This window comes from Dermacentor silvarum, chromosome 1 (genome assembly GCF_013339745.2).
Source record: "Dermacentor silvarum isolate Dsil-2018 chromosome 1, BIME_Dsil_1.4, whole genome shotgun sequence".
In the NCBI taxonomy this organism is placed as follows: domain Eukaryota; kingdom Metazoa; phylum Arthropoda; class Arachnida; order Ixodida; family Ixodidae; genus Dermacentor; species Dermacentor silvarum.
This window is the reverse complement of record NC_051154.1, coordinates 27555841-27581456: the sequence shown is the minus strand read 5'-3', so window position 1 is coordinate 27581456 and position 25616 is coordinate 27555841. Positions and strand designations below refer to the sequence as shown.

The window sequence follows — 25616 nt, the reverse complement described above, 5'->3', positions numbered from 1 at the left end:
TAGAACGTTCGAGCGTTTTCGTTCTTGAACGGCGGTAAAAACCAACTGTTGACGCAGAAATGTAGCGGAATATTCTACAGTGAAACTATGTTCTGTTATGATGCGTCTGCCCTTCCGTTCATGAAACCTTCATCTTTCTTCACACAGACCGCATCCATGGTTCACTGACCCGGGTTGGCCACTATGAGAGCATTTTTTGATACGGAACGGATGAGGCGCCTCGCCTATGGAGGCGCTAGCTGAGGAGCCGGTTGCCGATGGTTATCGCAGTAACTTACGGAGGATGTTAGTAGCTGACAGAGGCCACAATGGCTTCTTCGGACGAGCTGTTAATAGTGGGCGTTCGTAGTGAAATCAGTGCTAAAGTTTTAATCATAGGTGGTGGTGTTGCTGGGCTGACAGCTGCAAATCGCCTCTACGCGCATGGATTTAGAAATGTCACGATCCTGGAAGCCAGAGACAGACCAGGCGGTCGAACGTTTTCAAAACCTTTCGGTGAGCCTTGTACTCCAGCTTCATTTGATCGTAACTTCTGTTGTTCCTTTTGTGGCATCACACCTCGCAGTGAAGTTTTTTTTTTTTTTTTTTTTTTTTTTTCTCTCCTGCATCCTGTGCCTGCAAACGTATCGTTAGAAAGAAGCGCACAATAATAGCATGATGATCCTTTACTGATTGCGCGCTCAATACGTGGTTGTCGATGGGCACATGCACATTACCTTGCTGCGCCGCAAGAAACTGGAGCGGTACTAAAGCCCACAAGGTTGAGGAAGTTATATGAAGGGGGAAAATTGGCATTCACCAGGCAAGCCATCTAGGAGAGGACATACGGGGGTACTTAAATATTTGCTGCATGCAGCTTAGAATAATGTTGGCGTCGTAATTGGCGGTGAGTTCTCTCGCCACACGAACGTGCGACACGCCCTTTTATGGCCCGTCAACTGCCCACAGATTACAAACAGGCCTTGGCAGATGCGGCCATATCTGCAAGAGTGTGCAGTATTCCCGATAAAATATCCTATTCGTGTTTATATTGCACGAGCACGCCGCTGATTGCGTTGCACTCTCCTGCACTTTATTTTTTAATCACTTGACTCAAACATTTCGCTTACAATTTGCTTAGGCTCCCGCGGCATGATTGGGTGATCTTGTCGTGATCGTTTTGTTTTTCTGGGCTTTCGAGTTGGTGCTTCTGCTTGGGCCGTATTCTGAAACGTTCCACTTCGGCGATATTTCGCTTTCAGGCGCGCGCTGATTGGCTGGTTGAGCAAAATTGAATGACGTCGCGCTCAACCAGCCAATCAGCTCATGCAATTTTGCTTTATTTGCTGTATAAAGGCTATATGGTAATTAGCACTTTTCTTTGTTGTTGTGAAGGTGACAGCTACATCGAGTGTGGTGCCCAGTGGATTCATGGACAAGAGGGAAACGCAGCTTACCAAGTCGCCAACGAAAATGGTTTGGTGGATCACGACTGTCCATACTATATGGAGCAGTTCTATATTTGGCCTCAGCTGACCGAAGAGCAATGCAGTGTGGCCACAGAAGTCAGTTCCCTTATTTTAGAAGCACTGGACAGATGCCAGAAGATGTCGGTGAATGGCGGCCAAGATGATATGCCCAGTGTCTTTCAGAAGTCAGTTGGCCACTTTTTGCGCCACAGTCTTCTTGACTACATAAACAAAAACAGTTTTGGTGATGACAAGGTTAAACTTGTTGAGGCCTGCTATGACTGGGCTGTACGGCTTCAACAAGAAATCCAGGGATGCAACTCCCTAACAGATGTCTCTGCTCTGTTTTTTGGGCAGTACCATGAATGCGATGGGAACATTGTGACTGAGCTGAAGCACGGATATGGAAAGTTTGTGGATCTTATTTTGCAAGGCATTCCTTCTGAGTGGCTGCAGCTTAATAAGTGCGTAACCAGTGTGACAACCTCAGTAGCTCCCCTCTCACCAAACTGCCATTTTAATGAGAGGTCACGGAGTCACCTGAAGACTTCTTTTGCAGCTGTCCCTTTGGGCAGCAACAAGCCAGTGATCACAGTGACATGTGAAGATGGCTCCGTTTTCAAGGCAGACCATGTAGTAGTCACTCTGCCACTTGGGTGCCTCAAAGCACATGCTTCGCGCATGTTCGAGCCACCACTGCCTGAGAAGAAAATGCTGGCCATCCGGTCAATGGGCTTTGGTGCAGTTAACAAGGTGTTCCTCAAGTACAGTGTGCCTTTCTGGAAGCCTGGTGATGTGTTCCAAGTCCTGTGGCTTGATGGTTTCAACCACTGTGGGAACAAAGCAGAAGGGGATGTAAGCCTACTTTTCACTTCTCGCAGTGTGCCATTGTGTAAATGCATATCTGCTTCCTTCTGTGCTATTCCATAGGAATTTAGGCCAGAGTGCTTATAGGATTATCAGGTCAACATAATCACTTCTTAACAACTTCGAAGTGTTGAAGAGTGCCTTGAATGTATCTTCAGTGGAATCCCAAGGCAATTTCTTTAGTATGTTTGCTTTTGTTATAACTGTACATGCATCATCATCGTCAGCCTATTTTTTTATGTCCACTGCAGGACGAAGGCCTCTCCCAACGATCTCCAATTACCCCTGTCTTGCGCTAGCCGATTCCAATTTGTGCCTGCAAATTTCCTGATTTCATCACCCCACCTAATTTTCTGCCGTCCTCGACTGCACTTTCCTTTCCTTGGCACCCATTCTGTAACTCTACTGGTGCACCGGTTATCTGCCCTATGCAATAAATGGCTTGCCCAGCTCCATTTTTTTCTCTTAATGTCAACTAGAATATTGGCTATCCCCATTTGCTCTCTGATCTGCAGCACTCTGTTTCTGTCTCTTAACGCTACGCCTAGCATTTTTCGTTCCATCGCTCTTTGCGCATTCCTTCAAACTTGTTTCCGAGCTTCATTGTTTACCTCCAAGTTTCTGCCTCATATGTAAGCACCAATAGAATGCACTGATTGTACACTTTTCTTTTCAATGATAGTGGTAAGCTCCCAGTCAGAATTTAGTAATGCCTGCCGCATGCACCCCAACCCATGTTTATTCTTCTGTAAATTTCCTTCTCATGATCAGGGTCCCCAGTGAGTAATTGACCTAGATAACGGACTCCAGTACAGACTCTAGAGGCTGACTGGCAATCCTGAATTCTTGTTGCCCTACCAGGCTATTGACACCCTAGCTGTGTTTATATACGATAAAATGTGACATACCTTAAAGTAATGGAATATCGTGTTCAAATGTAAATTGTAAATGTAAATTGTAAATTGTAAATGTAACAGCCCCCCCCCCCCCCCCCCCTCAGTATTTTTCAAACCTTGATTGGGCATGACTTCTCGAAACGAACACTTAACCATTAATTCTTGTTTAAGGTGTAGTCATACACCTGAAGAACATTCTCAAGTAGGACCAATGAAGACATCTGTGCTAGCTGTTGTAAGAATTGCAGTCAAAACCCAAGAGAGAAGGGGGACACTGTTACCTTTGCTCATGGGGAACCTGTAATTATAAGCCTTGATAAAAATGGCAGCATTGCCTTTTCATCTAAATGACCAACGAATGTGTGTACAGTTGCCAGCACACTTTCTTGATCATGTGAATGGCTTACAACAGATCAAAGAAATCAACATCTGGGAATATATAGTGGATGTTTGGCAAGGCGCATGTTTCTATCTAACTTGTATGTGGCTATAGCTGCATCTGCACACAATTATTTCATCTTCAGCTTGTACACTACAGCATGAAATCACTTTCTTCTGTGCCACAGCATACGGCAGCACACAGCCTGGTGCTCTAGACAAGTGTGCTGGGGGCTGTACACAGCTTTGTAAAGGCACCTGCTTGTGTACATCCCTAATAAAATTTCCTGGCACTCTGAGCCAAATAAACAAAAAACAGTTAGCAAAAAATTTAGTGGCGATTTAGCTGTAAATGTGGGAGAAATGCATTAGCATTATGTTGCACCACTTTGAGGTCCAGGATCCATGATTTAAACCACGTTCACCAGTTGCAAAGTGTTGTTCGGGAGCTCACTGGACACACGTCCTGCTGCTTCGAGGAGTGAAGTGCAACTGACGGCAGTCCGGAGCAGACCACCGTCAGTTGCACTTCTACCACATGAGCGGCTTCCCACACTTCACACACATACACTTTGTTCCACTTTGACAATCCTAATGCTAACGCATTGAAAATGTGTAAACATTACATCTCTGTTTAATGACCTGCCTGCAAACAGAGAGTTTTATTGTGGTATTTGTATGCACATTTTTATTTCTATTTTGTATGCACAAATAGCTTGATTTCTGAATTCCTTTCAGGACATGTCTGCATGGGTAACACACAGCCAGCTGAATACTTCCTGGTTCAGGTATATTGGGAGATTCAATGCTGTACGTAACCATCAAGATCTGCTGTGTGCATGGATTACTGGGGAAGGAGCCAAGTACATGGAAACACTGAGTGATGATGATGTCCGCATTGGTTGCCACAACGTCCTTGTCCAGGTTCTTGGAAACAAGGACCTGCCTTTACCATGTGAGGTAGAGCGGTATGTAACATTGTGTTTGCAGTGTGACATAGTGAATAACTTGTGGCATTGTCAAAACGTAGAGTGGTAGCATCAGTGTTTGGAGAACATTGTTTTGATAATGCGATAATTGCAATATCAAGCCCATTGCACATTGTGGTATGGTAAAAAAAGAAATTTGTGTCATTGTGCTATGTAAAGAGGGGGGAAAAAATGGTCAAGGTACGCTTAACCACGTTTCTTCCTTTTTTTCTTTTTTTTTTTTTGCAATGAAATAGCTTGAGGGAATGGTTAAAAAGCAGTGTTCATACTATGTACACTTTACATCTGCAGTTCTGTTTTGGTTCACAATTCATTTGCACTTTTAGATTTTAGTTTAAAAATTTGGATTAACTGTTCACTGTTACACATATGCAGGGTGTGTTCAGATAAGGACAGACTTAGTTTCTTCTAAAATAGTTTCTCGTAAACTAACGAAAAAAATGTGCAGCTACACTACATATCTATTTTGTAATTTTGTAGAACTACACAGATCTTAGGGATGACCATACAGGGTTCTAAAAATAGGCTAAATTTTTCTGCTTAAAATAAAAGAATGCAACATGTTTTTTCAGTGCTAGATCTATCAGTCGTGCGGGGCATTGTGAAATTTCAATGAAATTCGATGAATATCTTTTGTAACGCCCTTAAAATTGGCCAGTTTTGCCAATTTGCCATTTTTTAATTTTCAGGATTTTACAATGAAATAAATACGTAATGTAGCTGCAAACTTTTCATGTTAGTTTACAAGAAACTATTTAAGATTTGTCAGCAAAATTTTCAGCTTCGTTGCCTTAGCTAAAATGGCACCACAAAGGCACTGATTTCAGGGTCAGTGTGAGGTGCTTGCTCATAAAGCAAAGTTCGGAAATTTTTCATAAATATACTGTGGGTGGCATAAGTCTTAGTTTCCTTGGGCCAGTAGTTCAAATAACTTAATATTACCCAAAAAAATTTTTTTGACGATGTAGTGTTTTAGTTTTGGAGTGAGTGGTCTTCAGACTAGTAAAATCTGCAAGTACAAAAATGCTCTTCTTAACCTTTAGTGAATTACTGTTTTTTTTTTTTTCTTCTTTCTAGAAATCCACGCTGTGTCTCGCAAAGCAAAGGTTGATTCCCTTCTACAGAGACATTTGCCCACCTCATGTAAAATTTTCGCTGTAAACAAAAAGTTGTTGGGACCTCTGATAAGTCTGTCCTTATCTGAACACACCCTGCATTAAGTGTTTCATACAAAGACTCTCAGCCTCGCTTGGACCACGTATTCTGTGATCGGAATGTTAGGGTATGGCCACACTAGCGGCAAAAAACGTGCGCGTCATGCAGCGAGCGGCAAGTTGCCGCGTGTTAGCGCCTTGCCGCGAGGCCACCGTGGCAAGCTGCAAGTAGAAAAATGCTCTTCTCAACCTTTAGTGAATTAGTTTTTTTTTTTTTTTTTCTTTCTGGAAATCTACGCTGTGTCTTGCAAAACAAAGGTTGATTCCTTTCTACAGAGACATTTGCCCACCTCATGTAAAATTTTTGCTGTAAACAAAAAATTGTTTGGACCTCTGATAAGATAAGTCTGTCCTTATCTGAACACACCCTGTAAGTGCTAACTTGCATAAATTGGTGTCTCCATTGCATAGGGGGTGCTGGGAGAGACATTTTATTCAGTTTCTTTTCATGGCCCCTGATGCACCTGTCATTATTTCAACTTCTATTTTTGTTTGTCATTATCATAGGAGCATGTTGTTTAAAAAGTGGGGAATGTAAGCAGTGTGTTATTGTGACGCAGAAATATGTGTATTTGTGTATGCAAGCTTCAAATTCTCCACTTACAACTCAAAAGCATCCTGCAGTGAACTGTTTGACGATTTGGCTAAAAAAATGGGGGGGGGGGGGGGGGGGGGGGACTTTCACATACTTTTGTTGACCTTGAACAATTCCTCTGAGCTTAATAAGACATGATTACTAGCGTAAAAAGACAGACCAACTTTTTGTCTGAACTATGTCTTCTGAGCTATTTCAACACAATGCTGCCATTGCAGCTGCTGTGTATTTCAATGCAAAAAAAAAAGTGACAAATTACACTTTTTACAGGGCCATGGTATCAGTTAAGACCAGGCATAGAATTAATTTATGATCGGCTATACGGTATAAGATTTCAGTGCATAACTGATCATCCCGGAAGTGGTCACTAACAAACACTATGTCCAAAATAGAACTGGATTTGCCCTGAACACGGGTGGGGGTGCTTAACAGTTGTGTGAGATTAAAGCTAAACAAGATATCTAAAATATCATTCACGGCGCCTCTCCCTTTCATGGACAACCATTCAATTTCAGGCAGGTAAAGATCACCAGCCATGATAGCCATGCCACGTGTCATGTGCTCATGCCTATGATCCAGAAGTTCCAGATACCTTGTTTCAGCATTAGGCGGTCTGTAGGTAGCTCTAACATACATGCAGTCTTTATTTAGATATAGCTTGCACCACACTGCCTCGATTTCTGGGTTATCCGGCATTAACCGAGTAGCGCAGTTCTTTCTTGAAAAGGGGCAGTGTGAGGCTTCCCACCTCTTGATCCCCTATCTCTGCACAAGATCACATAACCCGGTGGAAAGATTTTGTGGTCCAAGATGTCCGGGTAAAGCCATGTTTTCGTGATACCAACATTGTATGGTTTCAAATCCAAAAGAACAGCTTCAAAATCATCTATATTATTTGCAAGACTTTGCATGTTGACATTAACAGGGTTACTTATGTCAACTTCGCGTGAATCGCTTTTCTAAGCTTCCTTGCTCCTCGTTTTTTTTTTTTTTTTTTTTTTTTTCCGACTTCAACAATATCTTCACGGTCACTCTCTCAAGCAGAAAGGCACCCATTTATGCGCACTTTATTATAGGTTAGTGTCACACTTTCTTGCTTGTCACAATATTCTTTTGTTCTGTCCCACAGTTTCTTTCGTATCTCACGAATATTGCAAGAAAAGTCTTCACTAACTCGAGAAACCCTTAAGCATAACACAGTGTTTAATGATGGTAACTTTGTCGTGATAGTCGAGCAGTTTCAGAATTATGGATTGGGTCCTAGAAGCGTCAGTTTGCTTCTGTCTACCAAGGCGATGCATTTTTTCGATTCCCTTGGTTTTTATCTCAAGTGTACTCTCGAAGGTCTTTTTTTTTCAACCGACTCGAGAAGCATTTCTGTTTATTCGTTTTGCTGTTCTTTAACACCGTAGATAACAAGGCTGGACTGACGACTCCAGTTTTCTAGATACTCCACTTTTCTTTCCATAGCCACACTAGTACTCTGATAATGATCTCATGTCATAATGCCAGTGATTAAGCCTCCTGTCTTTTATTTTTCCAAAACACATTTTAGAGGAATTACCTATGGCAGCTTGTGCAGTTCCACCTCATCTGGATTAATTAAATAGATGGACATTATTTACATAATAAACCAGTTTGTGATTGTTTAATTAACAAATTTATAATCACTTTTTTTTAATTAATTACTTTAGTAGACATGCACGATTGGGGAATTGTAGTCAGTCAGTGCTCAAGTTATGTCCATGGAGTAGGTATCTTCTGCCTGCACCACATACAAATTAAAGTTATTATACCATGGTCTCACCTCCATAGCATCTCTAAACATCGATAGTGGCCTACTGTCACCGCTTCTTGATGTCTTCAAATGATTATAGGAACAGCCTGGTGCTGTGCGAGTAGATGTCAGACATGTCACATTTTTAGTCCTGTGCTCTTTGACATTGCCATTGGCTTAGGAGCTCTTGTGGGGATTTCACTTCGCATATGCAAGACAGCGACGTAATTCTGACCACAACAAGAAAGCTTACCAGAGCTTGTTTAATGAGAGGACACTGACTTCCTATCCTTTCGTGTCTAGGTTTAGTTCAGAGGTAAAGCTCATGGTGACGCTTCTCCCACTTCACTTCTTTGCAGGAGCAAATGGTACTCTGATCCCTATGCAAGAGGTTCTTACTCATACATCTCAGTGTCTTGTGATGCAACAGGTGCTTTGCCTCGAGACTTGGCTGACCCAATATGTGAGCCTGTGGTGCATTGTGGAACAGAAGTTACGGTGCGTACTTCTGCAAGCTGTTTTGAAAAACTAACTATGGTGACATTCACATTTAATTGGAAGTATAAAGATTGGAAGTTGAACTAAACTAGCCAAATGAACTGTGGTCGTTCTATACCCCTTCTTTTTTAACTATGTTCACGTCATGCCCTGATGTTGCATTTGATACTATTCTTGGGGGGGCTAAGTAAACTTGTGAAAACCTGCAAGGGCTGCATTGTAGCTACTTGTCCACATATAGCTTGTTGTTAGACTTTGTACACACCCGCCCCGGTGGCTCAGTCAGGTAAGGCGTTGGGCTGCTGAGCACGAGATCGCGGGATCGAATCCCGGCCGCGGTGGCCGCATTTCGATGGAGGCGAAATGCAAAAACGCCCGTGTGCTTGCGTTGTAGTGCATGTTAAAGAACCCCAGGTGGTCGAAATTAATCCAGAGCCCTCCACTACGGCGTGCCTGATAATCAGAACTGGCTTTGGCGCGTAAACCCCAGAAAGAAGAAGAAGACTTTGTACACATGCACAAAGTGTATTCTACTCTTTGTCCTTATCATTATTAACCCATTATTCTCTCTTGCTACTGACTGTGAGGTCGTGGGCTCGATTCCCTGCCACCACAGCTGCATTCCAATGGGTGGCGGAATGTAAAAATTCTCGTGTACTGTGCTTTGGGTGCACGTTAAAGAACCCTAGGTGGTCAAAATTAATCCAGAGCCATCCACTATGCCATCTCTTGTAGCCCAGTGGGCAGCTTCAAAGTGTTAAACCTTATCGTTTAAAATTTTTGTCCTTCTCTCCCTCCATTTCCCTACACCATTGCAGGATAGTATTTTGACAGAGATTTGCCTCGTACAACTTTTTAAAGCACATTCTGTATGCGCATACAAATTGTTCACGTACCACTATACCAGAATGGAACATTAAATTGGTAAAAACAGAGTATAACACTCCTTACACTTAGTTTACAACAACAAACTTTTTTTTTTTTAGTTCCTTGAAATTATGTGATCATGGTGTAACCATGTGCTGAAAACAATCTAGCCCCAAAACTAAGTGTATGTTAATGAATCACACCAGTGTGAGACACAGTGGATAATGTGGAAAGGGGAATGTGCCTCTTTGTGTTTGATATGTTTGTCGAAGCAAAGTGCATTTTCCACTCAAATTGTGAAACCCCTCAGTATCTGTTTTGTCACCACCTTGCATGGTTTGTCTTCGAAGCCACATGCATTTTTACATAGCATGAACAGCTTACATCAACAGTCCATCAATAGATTTCACAATATATATACACAGTAATATATATTTTTTTTAAATTGTGCTGTATTCAGTTTCCCACTGTAACTGGTCCACAGTGTATACTTTCTAGCAATGTAGCAAAGCAGTGTTCGAGCCGTGCTTGTGTGTGGTGTATCCATAACTTGCATATAACAGTGTAGTTGATGATTTAGTTAGATGTGCGTCACCCTGTTGAATACCATATGCTCCATTTACAGTGGCTCAGTGGCTGTGGCATTCTGCTGCTGAGCACAAAGTGGTCAGTTCGATTCCCGGCTACAGCTGACACATTTCAGTGGGGCCGGAATGCGAAAACACTTCTGTGCCACGCTTTCAGTGTATGCTAAAGAGCTCCAGGTGGTCAAAATAATCCAAAGACCTCCACTATGGCATCTGTCAAAGGCCCTGTATTGCTTTGGGACATCAAAAAATTAACCATTGAAGCTACATGAAATCTTATTGTTTTCAGTACCCAGTGATATTCTTTGCTGGCGAGGCAACGCATCCCCACTTCTACTCAACTGTGCATGGTGCCTATGAGTCTGGCATCAGAGAAGCCGATCGCCTTGCTGACTTCTACTTGTGAGTATACTTGCAGCTGTATCTGCATGCATAGCATTTTCACTGTGACAGGCATGCCTGCCACAAATATGTTGCACTGTATGCTACGCATCACATAATTAGTGTATAGACCAGTGTTCCACAGAAATTTGTGCTATGACAGGTTTGTACAAAGAGGTAAATTTTATATGTGCACTTTTTGAACTTTGGTGTCTGGTTGGTTTCCAATGTTTCTCTTCTGGGAGAAACCACTGCTTTTTCGCAGTGAATGTGATGTCCGACCTTAGAAACATTTCATGCCCCACAAGCAGGGCCCTCCATCGTTAAGAAAAAAAAAAAACTATCATTATGTTACTTTTGTTCTTAATAAAAGCAGCCTGTGTTGCAATTGTGCAAGACCCAGCTTATCCCAAAATATCAATACATTTGTTTTTTTTTTAAAGGAAGGGAAAAAAGGGTGAACATGTTTCTTTTTAGGTGGGAGGGTGTCACGACAGAGAACATTCTCAAGAAAACACACTGTGTAAAACTTTGTGTGGAAATATGCAGAAAGTGCATCTGTACTACCTTAAAACAAGTTTTCATGTAATAAAGAAAAGATACTGATAGAATTACTGATAGATGACTTGATCTTTGGTGGGTTCATGAAACATTTTGTCAATCATTCCCTTTATCACTACAAAGTTGATCTGACAGGTATCACTGCTAGAGCCTATTTGTTTCAGGGCAAGTTGGACACCCTGTAGAAAGCACAATTCTAAAATGCAAATGCCATGTAAGACATTACCTATTTTTATTGTAGGTCAAAGGTGCTCTGCTGAATGCAGAATTTTCTCCAAAGGCCCTACTTGCTTAAATCAGCACAGAACTGCTCTGAACAGAGGCAGCTCTGTGTTCCTCTTGTCCATATTCTGCTTGGGAGCAGACATATGGTACATGCTTAACAAAGGCTTGCAAATGTGTCTGTAATAATGTGACAGCAGTGGCAGCCTGAAAACTGATACAGCTTTCAAGGTCTCAAGCCTTCCTCTGTTGTGGAAGACTACAAGGAGTTTCTATATCAGGCTTTTTAAAGATGATTGGACATACTGTTCTCAAAGCCATGTGAAGGCAGGAGGTGATTTTGACGTGTGTTGCATGGCATCAGCACATGCCATGAACGTAAATTACAAGGGAAACATTTTGTCATATTGTTACTTCTTCATTTCTTTATTTGATCATTTTATTATATGAAGTAATGCTTTAAAATGCTGAAAATTTGTGAAAAGCTTAAACCATAAAGTTTCAGGACTCATGAGACAAAATAAAAAAAAAGTATTGTACATTTGTAACTGGATTGTACAAAAAAGGTACAAATGCATAGGATGACAATACCTGCAAGCCAACATGTTGCTGTCCTGTATAGTATCCACTTGTGCATTTTTATGCTGTTCAGTTTTGCTTGTGGTAGACCAACTAACTTAAACTGCTGCTTTAGTCAAGTTCGTACCTGATAGGTGCATTTATGGACATACGATATTGTGCTAGAAGAAATTTCACGTTCATTTTTTAAAACTTATATGTGTGCGTGTGTGCATGTGTGTGTGTGCGTGCGTGTGTGCATGCGTACACATGCATTTGTGGTCGTACTTGTTCACATGTGTGGTCTAAAGAAAACATATACGACTTCTTTAACTACCCACATCTAAATACCTGGTGCTGAATTCCTTGGTGGCACAGGCTAGTGACATTGTCACATTTAATATGCTATTTAGAGCATGAAAAAGAGATTTCAGAATAACGCATTGTGTTTGGAAATTGCACTGTTAGTTTTATTTAGCTTTTTTCATTATTATTTGGAAGACTGTAATGAAAGATTTTTGCTTTTTCCAGCCTCACAGAGTTCTCATCATCTTGAAACATTTGCTTCATTGGCATGCTTCTGCTAGCCATTTATAGGCATCATCACCACAACTCTATTTTCACCCATGCGAAATTGTTCATTCTGTGCAGTTATAAAATTACATTGCAGCTGTAAGTTGAAAAGTTTGTGTTTCAAGACTTTAATACCAATGCAGACTACCAGACTGTAATGCAGATTGTAATACATGTCCATTGTATCACAAGCCAGCAGTACAAGAAGCTTGTCTTGCTTGTTACACCTGTATGGCATAGCTATTTAAACTCTAGAGCCATGACGCTGGTAGGAGGGGTCCTGGGTCTCTTGGTTTGCTTCTTATAAAAATCACTTGCGAGTGCTAGAGCTGTGCTGTCATGTTCGTTTTTGTATGTTCGGCGTCTTTTATTTATTTTTTATCTGTTTTTTTAGTGTGTAATTTTAGCTAGCCCAATTCCTGATACCATTGCACTGTTAGTTGTTGCTGGAGCTCGATAATCTGAATGTGTAACAGAAACGTGAGCACTTGGTCTGAGTAGAAGATGGCTGAAGTTAAACTAACCCGGTTCTGGCAGTGCAGTGTTCATTTTAGGCAATACTTTATTGTGTGGGCTTAGATGCTGTCAGAAAAGTGCATGCTTTGCAGGAACATGTATATTCACGCTTTGGGACAGACGTATATTGTGTCTACTTGTAGACTGTTTTAAGCAGTGTATCAACTGTTAACTTTGTGATCAGGATAAATTGCAGCGGCTCTGTGGCTATGGTATTCACCTGCCAAGCGTGAAATTGCAGATTAGATCAATTGCCGGCTGCGACAGCTGCATTCCAATGACTGTGTGATGCAAGAAAAGAAAGCTTGTGTAACTTTACTCCCACGTCTATCAAAGAAATGAAGGTGGTAAAAATTAGTCTGAAGTCTTCCACTGCACTGTCTCACGTAGCGCGGATTTTGCTTTGCAACAATAAACCGCATCAATCAACCAAAGTTGCTAGTGCTCTTCCACTGGCAGACCACAGCAAATAATGTTGCCCTGAGCTATAAATGCAGTCGAACCCGGATATATCAAACCCACATATACCCACAGCTGTACCCACAGTTGTACCCATATACCCACAGAACCCACTGCTGTAAGCTGCCCCTGAAATTTTTTTTATTAAATTTTTAATTGATACATCAAAATACCTATATATCGAACTTTCTTGTGATCCCCTTCAGGTTCGATATTGTGATGCAGGTTCTTTTCTTTAATGATTCAGCCGATTCTCTGAGGCGGAGCCTCCGAGAACCCAATTGAGGACAAAGCCGTTTGTTGGAGAACACACACACAAAACTTTTAATGGAACTAGAATGAGAATAAAAAACCATAAAGTAAACACTTAAAGAAATATCACGAGAAAAACCACTTGGGGCACACTCATTATTAATAGCACGCAAGTCCGAGCTGAGGTTGTGTGTGAGGGAACGTACTAGTTCGCAGAGGATGGGAGGCGGCGAAACAACGAAAGACGCAGCATTTGTCTCACCAAAAGTCGGTGTATTGGACCGGTGGGCAGGCTACCGCAGAGCGCGGTAGCTCTGGCTTGGAGAGAGAAGGCAGGTGGCTTGGCGGCACTGGCAGATGGCGGCGGCATTCTGGCCAGGCAGCTGGACGTAGAACTCGGGCCCGTAGCCCGACTGCTCATGTTCTGCCCACGGGCACAGAATCTCGCCGGCCTCGGGCAGCAGTTCACGATCGGGCAGAGTGGCGACACCCAGGAACGGGTTGGCAGGAGGCCCTGGTCTGGTGAAGTCCTGGTGGCTCAGGTCTGGAACCCGACGGCCCGTCTTCAACTCCCGGTCTGGTGGCCGACCTTCTCCTGGCATCAATTCCTGCAACTCCCCCTTTCTTCTGCCAGCACGCCTCGCTTTTCTGCCGCTCTGGCCGATTCGTCGTTTGCTCATTGGCCGCTTGAAGCTTCATGGTCTCTTGCGATTGGATGTCTTTTTCTTTTGTTTTTTCTTCTTGCGCCGCGTGTTCACATGCCGGACGGTCTTCGACGTCGTCTTTCAACCAGCACGGAATTCGTCTCTGCGCGCGCACTCCTTGTCGTCTGCTTTTTGTCTGTCTCAATCCACCGCACCGTTTCGCGCACTCCACACACCACAGATATATCCAGGTTTGACTGTACAAGCTTTCTACAATGTGCAATTGTGACTAACTGCCAGTTTATTTATTTTGAATGTTCTTATCTGTTGTAGCAAAGCTGGAACAGGACAAGAGTCATGCTGCATACCAGACGAGGAAGAAAGTTTTCTGCTCAAAGCTGATCCCTTCAATTCTCCAGCGTTGAGTGCATCTTCTGCTGGCTCAAACCCACGCATCATAATAGTTGGAGCTGGTGCAGCTGGCCTTTCGGCTGCGTACAAGCTCACCCAGAAGGGCTACACTAATTTTGTTGTCTTGGAGGCACAGAAGATGGCTGGAGGAAGGATACAATCTTACTACTATGGTGGTAAGGATTGCAGACTTTTTGGGGCCTCTACAAGTTTTTTCTTGTTAGTAATTTCTCTTCAGAGACTGATTCCATTTTTGAGCAACACTGCGATTTGGGCTTGTTGTTTTTTCATCACTCAATAGGAAATGGCACAGAAATTGTATGCAGATAGCTGAGACATTAACTACAGCTCTTTTTATCTGTCTAATTCATGCCTGAGATCCTATCCTCATCTGGTCCCCATACCATTTTCTATTTAGCATTTTTGTTCTTCCTATAACGGGATTACTATTGCTGCTGCTAAACTACATTAGGTGTGGAGTGTAGAATACGAAAGGACTTCTTAATTTACAGCAGGTTACACAAGCTCATGTGTCTTAAAGGGGAATGCAGGCAGGGCTAAAATTGTGATTTCCACCAAAAATACTCATTTTTAGATTTATGTTGCATATTGCATTCAACTAATAAACAGAGTTTTCACCAAGTATGATTGCATGAGAGAAACAACACGCAATCAATTCCCTCGTTCTAAAGATTGTTTTTTTGCGCTTTTTAGCCATCCGAGACATAATTATAAAGGCCGCAGCATAAGGTGTAGAAAAAGCGCTGAAGAAAAATATTTTTGGCCAGGGCAGGTCACAATTGACTGGAAAACTGAGACTGAAGATCAATTTGGTGTAAAGAGAACTACAAAAAAAAGGCTAATTTTCAATCGTGGTGAGTCTGCATTGACGGGCAAACTGATACTGAAACTTGGATGTGTGGATTACTGCCGGATTACAATCGGCAAATAGTCTAATTGCAATCAGCACAATACCCTAGTTGGTGCTGGTAAGCCGTCATTGCCAGGACCCATCGTCCAGCCTTCAGCAGAGACATAAGCAAAAGAGCTTGTGCCTTTATACAACAGGCTTAGTAAGCCAGAGCTCTTTGCGCGATAGGCCCCTTTCCAGCCATGCCACATTTGTTTTATTCCCACCTTATAATTCACCATTCATACCACTGACAAGCCATTATCATCGCCTTGGCGCTCTTTGGCCACATCTGGCCCGTGCGCCAATAAACTCCAACAATCATCATCTTTGCGCGATGTTCCAGGATGCAGACACAAAATGCAAATAAAAAATTTGATGCTTTAGTGTAGAAGAGGTGCCCAAAGAAGGAGTTTGTGTCCTTGAGAACGATGGAGACTACAGTAGCCTTGGCTATGCTTTAGTTCAACGAGGATGCAGATGGAATCTAGAGTTCTCGAGAAGCTGGAGCTGGAATATGGAGTGCAGACAGGGAAGCACGTTGAGCAAGTGACTAAGGCAGGCTTCTTTTTAGCGCAGATAAGGAAGGGCTCTTGACAGCTCTAAAACTGAAGGAAACGGGAGAAAGCCGGAAGCAATTGCTGCTGAGCAACATCGGATGGAAGAAGAGGGCCAAACGTTTGCAGCAGGAGCCTTTAATTGATCACCATTGCCCAGGAAATAAAGTAACATGTTTTGATTCCTGGGGCTTAACATCTCCAAGCAACTCCTGGGTTATGATAGATGCCGTAGTAGAGGGCTCCGAATTAATTTTGACTGCCTAGGGTTCATTAACATGCCCCTAAATCTAAGCAAATGAGAATTTTTGCACTTCATTCCTATTGAAATGTGGCAGGCGTGGCCAGGAATAGAACCCGTGACCTCATGCTCAGCAGCAGGGCCGCGATTTTGTAGCGATGCCTTTCCGGTGCTAATGCCTTTTCGCGCTTCCGCTCGCGTTATCAACGGGATCAGCCGGCCGTGAGCGGTGGATGATAAAACTAGTATAGAATTAGTCATAAAGCATCGCTACAAAATACGGGCCCAGATTTCCATAGCAAGTGAACCACCGTGACGGGTCAAAGTAGCATGCCTTAAAATCTTTGAATTTATTCTCACTTTCCACATTTTTGCCAATCTCTGCATCAAGGAAAACTATCCTTTCCAAACCGTGCTACCAAAACATGCTTTTAAGGTGGTTTCTATGCAGAAATTTAGTGACGAAATTTCTTGCTTTGAATGGCAAACATAAATCTGATTTCTGACTTACGCTGAAAATTCAAATAATGCGATGTTTACAAAAACACCCATAAAATTTCATAAAATTTAAAACATTTCATAAACCCATAAAATACCCATAGGCCACCCATAAAGTTTCTATTCAGGAAAAGCCAATATATCTTAATTATTTTTAAAATGAAAGTTTTTTAATGTTGACATGCTCAGTTGTGCAATGTGATGACCGTCACATTTTTTTTTTTTTTTAGTTTTCGCTAGAGTAATGAAATTTCAAATATATTCTAATGGCAATAAGTTTATTCTTCCTTTAAAATTTCACCAGAATCAGAGCACAGGTTCAGTAGTTAACCCTACCCACGAAACACACAAGCAGCTATTTGATGTCTAAAAGATGTCTTGAACGGATAATTCAAAAGTCTAATAGCTGTCCTGGTCAAGACATTTTCTAGCCGTGGACGTCTACAGGTACTTCAGTAAGCCGTGCTAACGTTACGCTAAAAGTTGGCTAATAAACATCTCGACAAAAACAACTTTAAGAATTGTATTAGATGTTCCCAGAATTCTGTAATAATGGCTTCGGAAGCATTATGCAGGCTTTTATAAAACATCTTGACAAGAACAAGTTAAGAACTTTATTAGACGTTCCCAGAATTCTGTTATAAATTATAGCAGAATTCTGGGGACGTCTAGCAAAATTCTTAATTAAGCTATAAAAGCCTGCGTATTGTTTAGGTCATAAAGCATAATGGCTTCAGAAACAATATGCAGGCTTTTATAGCTATCTTTAAAGCAGCATTTATAGATTGTCATCCTACAGTGACGTGGTAAGCAAAATTAATGGCCACTTCAGCATACCATGCATCCGTATGCTAGCTTCATAGTACATATGTTACTATATAGAACTGAAAAATAAATTGAAGCATTACATTATATTATTTATAATAACTTGCATTTACTGTTTTAACATATATCAAATGTGCATAACAACACGCAGAAAAAAATACGACCTGACCTTGTGAGAAAGCGGCTTTATTGACTAATAAATTAAAGGACATGCATAATGATTTTACAAAATTTTTAAATACAGTAGAAAAGGTGACCACATAAAATAAGATGCAGCTGCAGAAACCACAGCAATCCAGGTCCCTTCCTTCTTAGATACCACTGACTGCCCACAGAAGTTTGCTCTGTAATACAACAGTGAAGAAAAAAGTGAACAAAAAGCATGTAAACTATATATCAACACCACAGTTGTCAGTAAACAGCAAACATTTTCAACAGCAATACAATTATAGTTAAGCTCTGGCTTACCATGACTAATAGAAATGGCAGCCAGGCAGCCAGATGGTGCCAAATAAGAAATAACAATACACAAAAGAGGTGCATAGAAATCAAAAGAAGCCACTTAACAGAACAGTCAAGCCTTGCATGCTCCTACAGGTTTACCTTAAGATTAATTAGGTGTGCATGAAACTACGCGAAACAAACACCGTTTGGCCCCTGTTCATCTGTTTGCAGAACATATGCCCTACAGCAAGATCAACAAATTTGTAGCAGCATACACATGGTCAAATGCCAAAAGTATGGAAACAATGCAGAGATTGTGCATGCACATAAACAAAGCAACCGAATGAGCATATATTCAGGCTCTGGCTTGCAACCATGCGACTTACCTTGACTAGACAAAAACAATGGAAGCCAGCAGGCCTTGTGGTTCCGTGAGAGTAAAATAACTACATAGAAAATAAGAAGAGGCAGTCAACAAAACAGTCAAGCCTAGCATGCTTCTATATGTTTACCTTGAGTTTGATTGATGAGCACTCAACTGTTGAAAAATATGGCTGCTTAGCCACCGTTGAACTCTTTATTTCCGTTCCAACATGTGCCCTACAGCAAGATAAAAAACAAATTTATAACAGCATACAAACCTTGACAACGACATATGGGTCACAAGAATCTAAGAAATTACAATTCATGACCTGCTTCACACTTCAAAAGATGCTCAGCAGTCTGTAAAGTTGCAGCCCTGATGTTTATTTTACGTGTAATTATGCGGATTAATTTTTAATTGCACAAAATCTTCATAACACTATTGAAAATATATCTCCCCTGGACACACAAAAGATGCACGGGCCCGCAAAAACAAAAGTGGCGTGCAAGTTGCAAGTTGTAGCAGGTAAACGTATACGTACCGTAAGGAACTGCACCGTATCTGCAGGCGCTGGTCAAGGCTTGAACGTAACCAAAACAGCCACGAGCGGTGCACGCGCTATGTAGACTCGATAGAACTTGGGAAGAGAACCATGAGCACCGGCGAGCGAGCGAGCGCTTGCGAGCCATGAGCACGGCCCTTTGAATCGCTCGCGGTTAAAGCCCCTGGAAGCTCTACTCGCGGTTAGGGAGCCTACATGCAAGCGCTGGTAACTTCAGCGCGCCCCCTGGTGCGGTCAGATCTGTCGCGCGCAGCCAGAGATGTCGGCGACGATAGCTGGTATCGCAATTCCGGCTTCACCGCTCGTTCACGCAAAGGGAAAGGGAGGCACGGCTCTAATAAGGACGCTGAACGGGCGCGCACGTGTGCGCCCGGCCGTTTTCTTTTTCTTTTTTTTTTCTAAACTTTGACTGTCGTGACAGACACATATCTTACACCGTGTGACAGACTCACCCGTATCATGCATCGCGCCATGGCACGGGTAAGTTTTGCTGGCCGCGCGGCAAACACGTTGTCGACGCGGTGATCAGAAAGGAATCAAAGAAAATAACCCCGCAGAATTTTTCTGCTTATTTACCCAAAGGGGGAAAGGAGCGAAAGGCTATAGGATGCGACGTTAATGGATTGCATATGGCTTGTTAAAGTCGCACGGAATGTAATGCTGCGCGTCGGGCACGCGCATTTAAAATCTTTTTCACTTTCACGGCGCACGCCCAAGCATGTCACACATTTTCTGACAAAAACATCTAAATAAGTTCTTGAGTTAGACGCTCTCAAGACGTTAACCAATGTATACTCCGGTGACGCCAGAGGTGGGATGTTACCACAGCTGAAACACAATAGCATATTTTATTAACCGTACTTCCGGCTACATAATGTTTCCAAGAACATCTGTTTAACGTCTTCGCATAGACCAAGACGTCTTTAGCCGTTTGAAGCCGTTCCGAGAAGTTTTCAAGACGTTTTGTGTTTCGTGGGTATAGGGTATCATCCCTCCTTGAATTGCTTATTTATCTCTTGAATTGCCTTCGTTATTTTAACTAATTTTGCCATTGTCTGCCTTTCCTCACATGTAGACAACAGAGTCCTGGAGTTGGGTGCCCAGTGGGTGCATGGTGAAGAAGGAAATCCCCTGTATGGCTATGCATTGTCGAAAAACCTGTTGGCCGACCCACGACGGCACCATTCCCTTGAGGGTCGTGGTGTTTTCTGCACAGATCAAGGGACCCAGTTGCCCCAGGACCTGGTTGATGAGGTCATCACTGTGCTCAACCAAATTAAAGAAGAACTGGGGGGACGGCGACCTCGGCTTGAAGGCAACCAGGAAGTGTTCATGCTCAATGAGTTGCCCATATCGGTTGGAGAGTACTTGCGTTCACGCTTCCTTGAGCATCTCGAGCAGCAAAGCAACACAGCCGACATGGTCAAGGTCAAGTGGGCCATTTATGACTGGTATTGGCGCTTCGAAGTCATTGACAACTCTTGCTACAGTTTAGATGAACTCTCATTCAAAAGTTATGAGGAGTTTGAGGAATGTCCTGGTGTTTGGAACATCAACCTGCGACACGGCTTTTCCAGTGTGATAAACAGTCTCCTGGAGCACATTCCCGAAGCTAACATTCGCTACAACAAGGCTGTCAAGCGAATCTACTGGCATAACAGTGCAGTTCCTTTATACACCAAAATGGCTCGCTCCTCAATCAGCAACTCGCAAGAGACCGTCTTGGAAAGTATTCCATTTGTAGAGTGTGAAGACGGTGAAATTATGTCATGCAGGCACCTGCTCTTAACAATGTCTGCAGGCTACCTCAAACGGCATCTGGACAACATGTTCCAGCCAAAGCTTCCAGAAGAGAAGCGTCAAGCACTACGTGGCATTGGCTTTGGTACTATAAACAAAATATTTCTCATCTTTGAGAAACCCTTTTGGGACACAGGAGCCGAAGGTTTTCAACTAGTCTGGCTCGATGGTGACTCGGAAGACACAACTAATCCAGACTGGTGGGTTCGAGGGATATCAGGATTCGATCTCGTATATGAGAATCCCAATGTCCTTGTTGGCTGGATTGGTGGAAAGGCCGCTGAGCATATGGAGTCGCTCAGTGACCATGAAGTCCTCAGTGCTTGTGTCCATGTCCTGTCCACGTTCCTGAACAGAGACATTCCTAAACCCATGTCCATAATCAGGTGGGTGGTACTTATGGCAGCAGTAGCCTGTGCCACTTACCTCTGAATCTTGTTTCAGGTCATATTGGTTCACCAACCCCTACATTTTGGGAAGTTATAGCAACAGACAGCTGCCATATGACACTTCAGACACCCTTCTGGAGACTTTCTATGAACCATTAGTGGCTGATGCCCCACTGCATCGGGTAACCAGAGTAGAGGTACTAAAACCCTGTGTGCTGTAGTCATCCTATATTCAAATTATTTATTGCAGTGGCCCCTTGTTCTGTTTGCCGGGGAAGCTACTGATAAGGACTTCTATTCAACTGTCCATGGAGCTATGAGGTCGGGGTTCAGAGAAGCAGACCGCTTGATTAACTTCTGGAGGTGCGTTGCCTTGCAGTTTTCATTCTGCTCCTTGTGTTTAAAAGCACTTGCAGTACATGTTTTAATATATAAAACATGAAAACCTTCACTAAAGTAATATAGTAAGAGTGTGTGGTGCAGTTATGTGGCAGAGCTTCCAGCTGCTCTTCATGTTGGCAATAGGTTGCTGAGAATTAATGTCTGACTCGCACTGCAATTGAGTCTTTGCATGCATAATTTGCAAGTACTACAATTTTATTGACTAACTTTATTGTCTTCTAGCTCAAAGTTTTTCATGTATTTTTATATATGCAACCTTGAAGTCATGTTTTTCAAATGTAGTCAAGGGAACATGCAGAGTTAAAAGCCAAACTTTAATATATTCATTTCCAAATTTTCAGTGGCAGTATTTTTTACTTTAATATTGTAAAATATGCTAGCAGTCATTGGACTAGAAGACAGTGAGATGTGTATTAAATGCAAGTGCAGTTGCTTAAAGAACCACTAATGTTATCATGCTTCAGCACCTGCCATTTGACATAAAGGTATGGCTGCAATACAGCTCTCTTAGGTAGAGAGACCAACTTGCTATTAGATGAAGCTTCCATTGATTTTGTTCTTTGAAAATGCAGCAAAACAGCCTTGTTTCCCTATGTTGTCACGGGCTCCCAGCACAACATTAGCATGTGTGCTTTTTTTTTTTATTATTATTATTGCTGTGCGTGCTGGCTTTCACATTCTGCAGTCTTTTGCTTACTTATAATTGACTTATCACCACAAGTTTCCCTATAGTATACTGTTAAGTATGCACTGAGTACAATTACATATTTGCTTCTGTATATATCTTCCAAATATTAGGAAAAGAAAACAGCTCTCGGAGAGTGAGTCTGAAATTAAAGAAAAAGGATATATTTTCATCTTATTTGCAATTTACAGTAATTAAAGAGAAAAATAAGCTCTTGCACAAATTTTTTGGTGACTTCACATTATAACCATCCAGTTCTCTTCCCTGGCTATTCGCACGTTAGTTCACCTTTCTTTTTCTTTTTTTCTTTTTCTTTTGACATGTGCCATATTTCAGGGGGAAAATGGCATTCTGAATAATATGCTTTTGTCATATGTATTGATCATGCAATAAACTGGGCACAGATTCTAGTCATTATGATTGGCCACCTTAGCATTACCAACTCTCACTGGCCCACTACACAAATAGAATGCTTCTATTAATGCAATAATCTATTACATATTGGTTACATATTGGGTAAGGTTATCAAATCCCTTATTTCGCAAATGTGTTTTTGGGAAGTCATCTACAAGATTGTCAAAGCAAATTCATTCAAGCAGACAATTTCAAGATGGGTTGTAAGCATCATAGCAAGCTTGAAGCACGCACTGCAATCTGACAGTGCTTTTATGCATTGCAGCTAGAGGACTCCTGTCACCACACATAACTTGCGGAGGTCCGCAACAACATTGGGATTTATCTGCCACAAAAGCTAGCACATATTTTGCTTATTAACATGTTCACTGCTTAACACACCACTACATTCTATAGTAACAGTATTATTTTCACAGTAAAATTTTTTTTCAATATTTTACGTGAACACTGGAGTATAGATCTGTGCATATACTAGTCACCGACTTTTACAGTCTTGAAAAGTCCTGCCCTTTGGCTCCACAGCAAAGATACTTATGGGGGAGGGGGATAAAGTGAGAGAGAGAGAATGAGTCTCTCTCTTTTATGAATGTTTAGGTATTTCTCCGTTGGTATTCAAGGTGAATCCAAATGTAACAATAATCAGATATAACAATGATGCTTTCCAGTTTTCTGAATATCTGTTTTTGTGGATTGTGCGGCACAACCTAAAGTGTAAGGAATATGTATTGCGCAACTCTCAACTAGCTCGCTGTAGTAACATACTTGTGATGTTATATGTGTGCAATATACAAAAAAATGCTAGATGTGGGCAAGCTCAAGCTTTCTGTGTATATGACACTCGCATAACAATATGGTTTATAACAATGCAAGACTGGTGCACTTATATATAGATCGCCAGAAATTAAGTGCAGTCATTCTAGTGTGGGACAGCTTGCAGAGAATGCATCACTATGCGACTCTGGTAAATGCTATAGACATTGTAGATCGTAATGCAGCCTTTAACACTCTAATCATACCATCAAGGGTCTAAAAATTGTGTAGGCAATTGTGTCTGCAACTTTTATCATGCTTGAGTCCTGTCCTACTGTATCCTTCACTAGTGCTAGCCATGCCAGAGTCGAGCCACTTATGACAATGTATTGCACTGGCACTTTCTCAGCAAAAGCCCATAGCTATGAAGATCAAATTGTAGCCTTCAGCAACTGCAGCCGATTCAGCTCATGTGTTGTTAGGCGGCTGAAGGAAATTCAGAAAATTTTGCATATTGGGCTGATGTGGGTGTTACCAGGAAATAAAGGTGAGGAAAAATAGCATATTTTTATGAGAAATATAAAAGCTGTGCCTATAAATGCATTTGTGCCAATATTAATTGTGTTTCATCTCTTTCCCAGTAGAAAACGAGATGACATCATCCTTGAGTCATCAGCACAGCCAAGACTGAGGGACAACCACTGAAGGCACATCATTTCTTACTTCCTCCGACAATCATACAGTGGCAAAAAAAAGCAACGGCATAAGCTAATAATGTGGCGAGCTGCATGGTGATGTCCTTATGGGATTGCACTGCAAGTGTGCTTCCGTAGTAACACATTGTCCTAGCTTAGTTTATAGCCCACCTACTGATTTTATTGGAACTTGAGTCCAATTCTCATGCTATACAACATGGTGTAGCTGATTGCAGAGTATTGTGCAAGTATTGTCCACTGTACGGTTTAGCAGTGCAAAACCTTCGTGTCTGGCATCATCGTAGTGGCAACAGTAATTGCTGCTGTGTATAGAGGAATCCCATGTGCTGCAATGTAAGTTTGTTGATATTACATTGGAGTCTTGGCAGTTTTGTCACTTGCAGTATTCTTCTTGTTGGGCCTCCTTTTGCAGCTCTAGTTTTGAAGTGCCAAGTTAAAAATAAGTGCAGTTGCTTTACAAAGCATATGCCCTGTAGCACTAGTCCAACTCGCTCGCTCCTGTGCTAGTCCTCTTGCTTACAGAGTGGCCTGTTATTGTAAACCTCAGGCTGTAATGGCAGCTGTGCAACATAGCCAAACTTAGCATTTCATTGCCCTTTATGCAATTCTAGGAAGTTCTACATCTAGAGCCGTACCGCCACTTCAATTTTAGCCTGTCGCATTGCACTTCCTGTGGGCTGTGCAATTTAACACATTACACATAGAGTGCCTATGGCAGATGCTTAATGCACATGCCTGTAGTTGAGCTCATGTCGTAGCACAGGAGGCAAGAAGCAAATTTGCATCTTCGCTCTGACCAACTTCACATATATCCTATTATATGCCACTGCAACTTCAGGGTGCTGAAGTATACACTTCGCCTTTGTTTTCAAGCATTCTCAGTGCAATATTTATCATGTGCCAAGAAACACACCAAAGGTCTAGTGCTGTTGCACATTCCCATCTACAATAAAGTTTATTTCTATTCAGAACTTCTCAGTGTTTCATTTATCATGTGTGAAAAAGATTTCGCTTAGGTTGATATTGGTCCATTTGACCATTATCAAAGGCCCCAGCAGGCACCCATACTTTACTTTGGAGGAAAGCTCACGAGAAGCTGGAGTAGCGCAAGAAGCTGCACAACAAATTATTTTGGTATTTTTTCCTTCCTTAGTTGTCATGCTAACTGAACTTGCAATAGATACTTACCGATTCGTCTGAATGTCTTTTGTGAAAGAAAACCTCGTTTTGCGCATATTTCAACCTTGGGGATTACAAGTGTTCACTAGTCATGTTAAGGATGCCTTCATATAACGATATATCATTTTAACAAAACTTTCAGCTTGAAAAAGCACCCAGAGTTGTATTTGGAACTGCCCCTAAGACA

At 42.0% G+C, this 25616-nt stretch overlaps 1 protein-coding gene across 2 annotated transcripts; it reads left to right on the top strand.

Moving 5' to 3' along the window:
• Window positions 1–14: 14 nt before the first annotated feature.
• LOC119458817 (uncharacterized) lies at window positions 15–25221 on the top strand. 2 transcript variants are annotated; one of them, XM_037720681.2, is made up of 10 exons: window positions 15–495; window positions 1375–2303; window positions 4328–4557; window positions 8524–8662; window positions 10406–10518; window positions 14616–14869; window positions 20170–21280; window positions 21339–21480; window positions 21534–21646; window positions 24176–25221. In XM_037720681.2, exons 1-10 carry the CDS (start codon window positions 309–311, stop codon window positions 24237–24239), a joined length of 3282 nt encoding a protein of 1093 aa, XP_037576609.1. In that variant the 5' UTR covers window positions 15–308; the 3' UTR covers window positions 24240–25221. The 2 variants fall into 2 exon arrangements, with proteins under 2 accessions (XP_037576609.1, XP_037576617.1); XM_037720689.2 differs by having other exon boundaries at window positions 17–495; window positions 24179–25221.
• The last annotated feature ends 395 nt before the right edge of the window (window positions 25222–25616 follow it).

Excerpts from the sequence above, each read along its gene's own strand:
- LOC119458817 (XM_037720681.2), top strand. The coding sequence starts at position 309 with ATGGCTTCTTCGGACGAGCTGTTAATAGTGGGCGTTCGTAGTGAAATC. Across the intron at positions 496-1,374 it reads AACGTTTTCAAAACCTTTCG|GTGACAGCTACATCGAGTGT; the intron begins GTGAGCCTTGTA and ends GTTGTTGTGAAG. Across the intron at positions 2,304-4,327 it reads GGAACAAAGCAGAAGGGGAT|GACATGTCTGCATGGGTAAC; the intron begins GTAAGCCTACTT and ends AATTCCTTTCAG.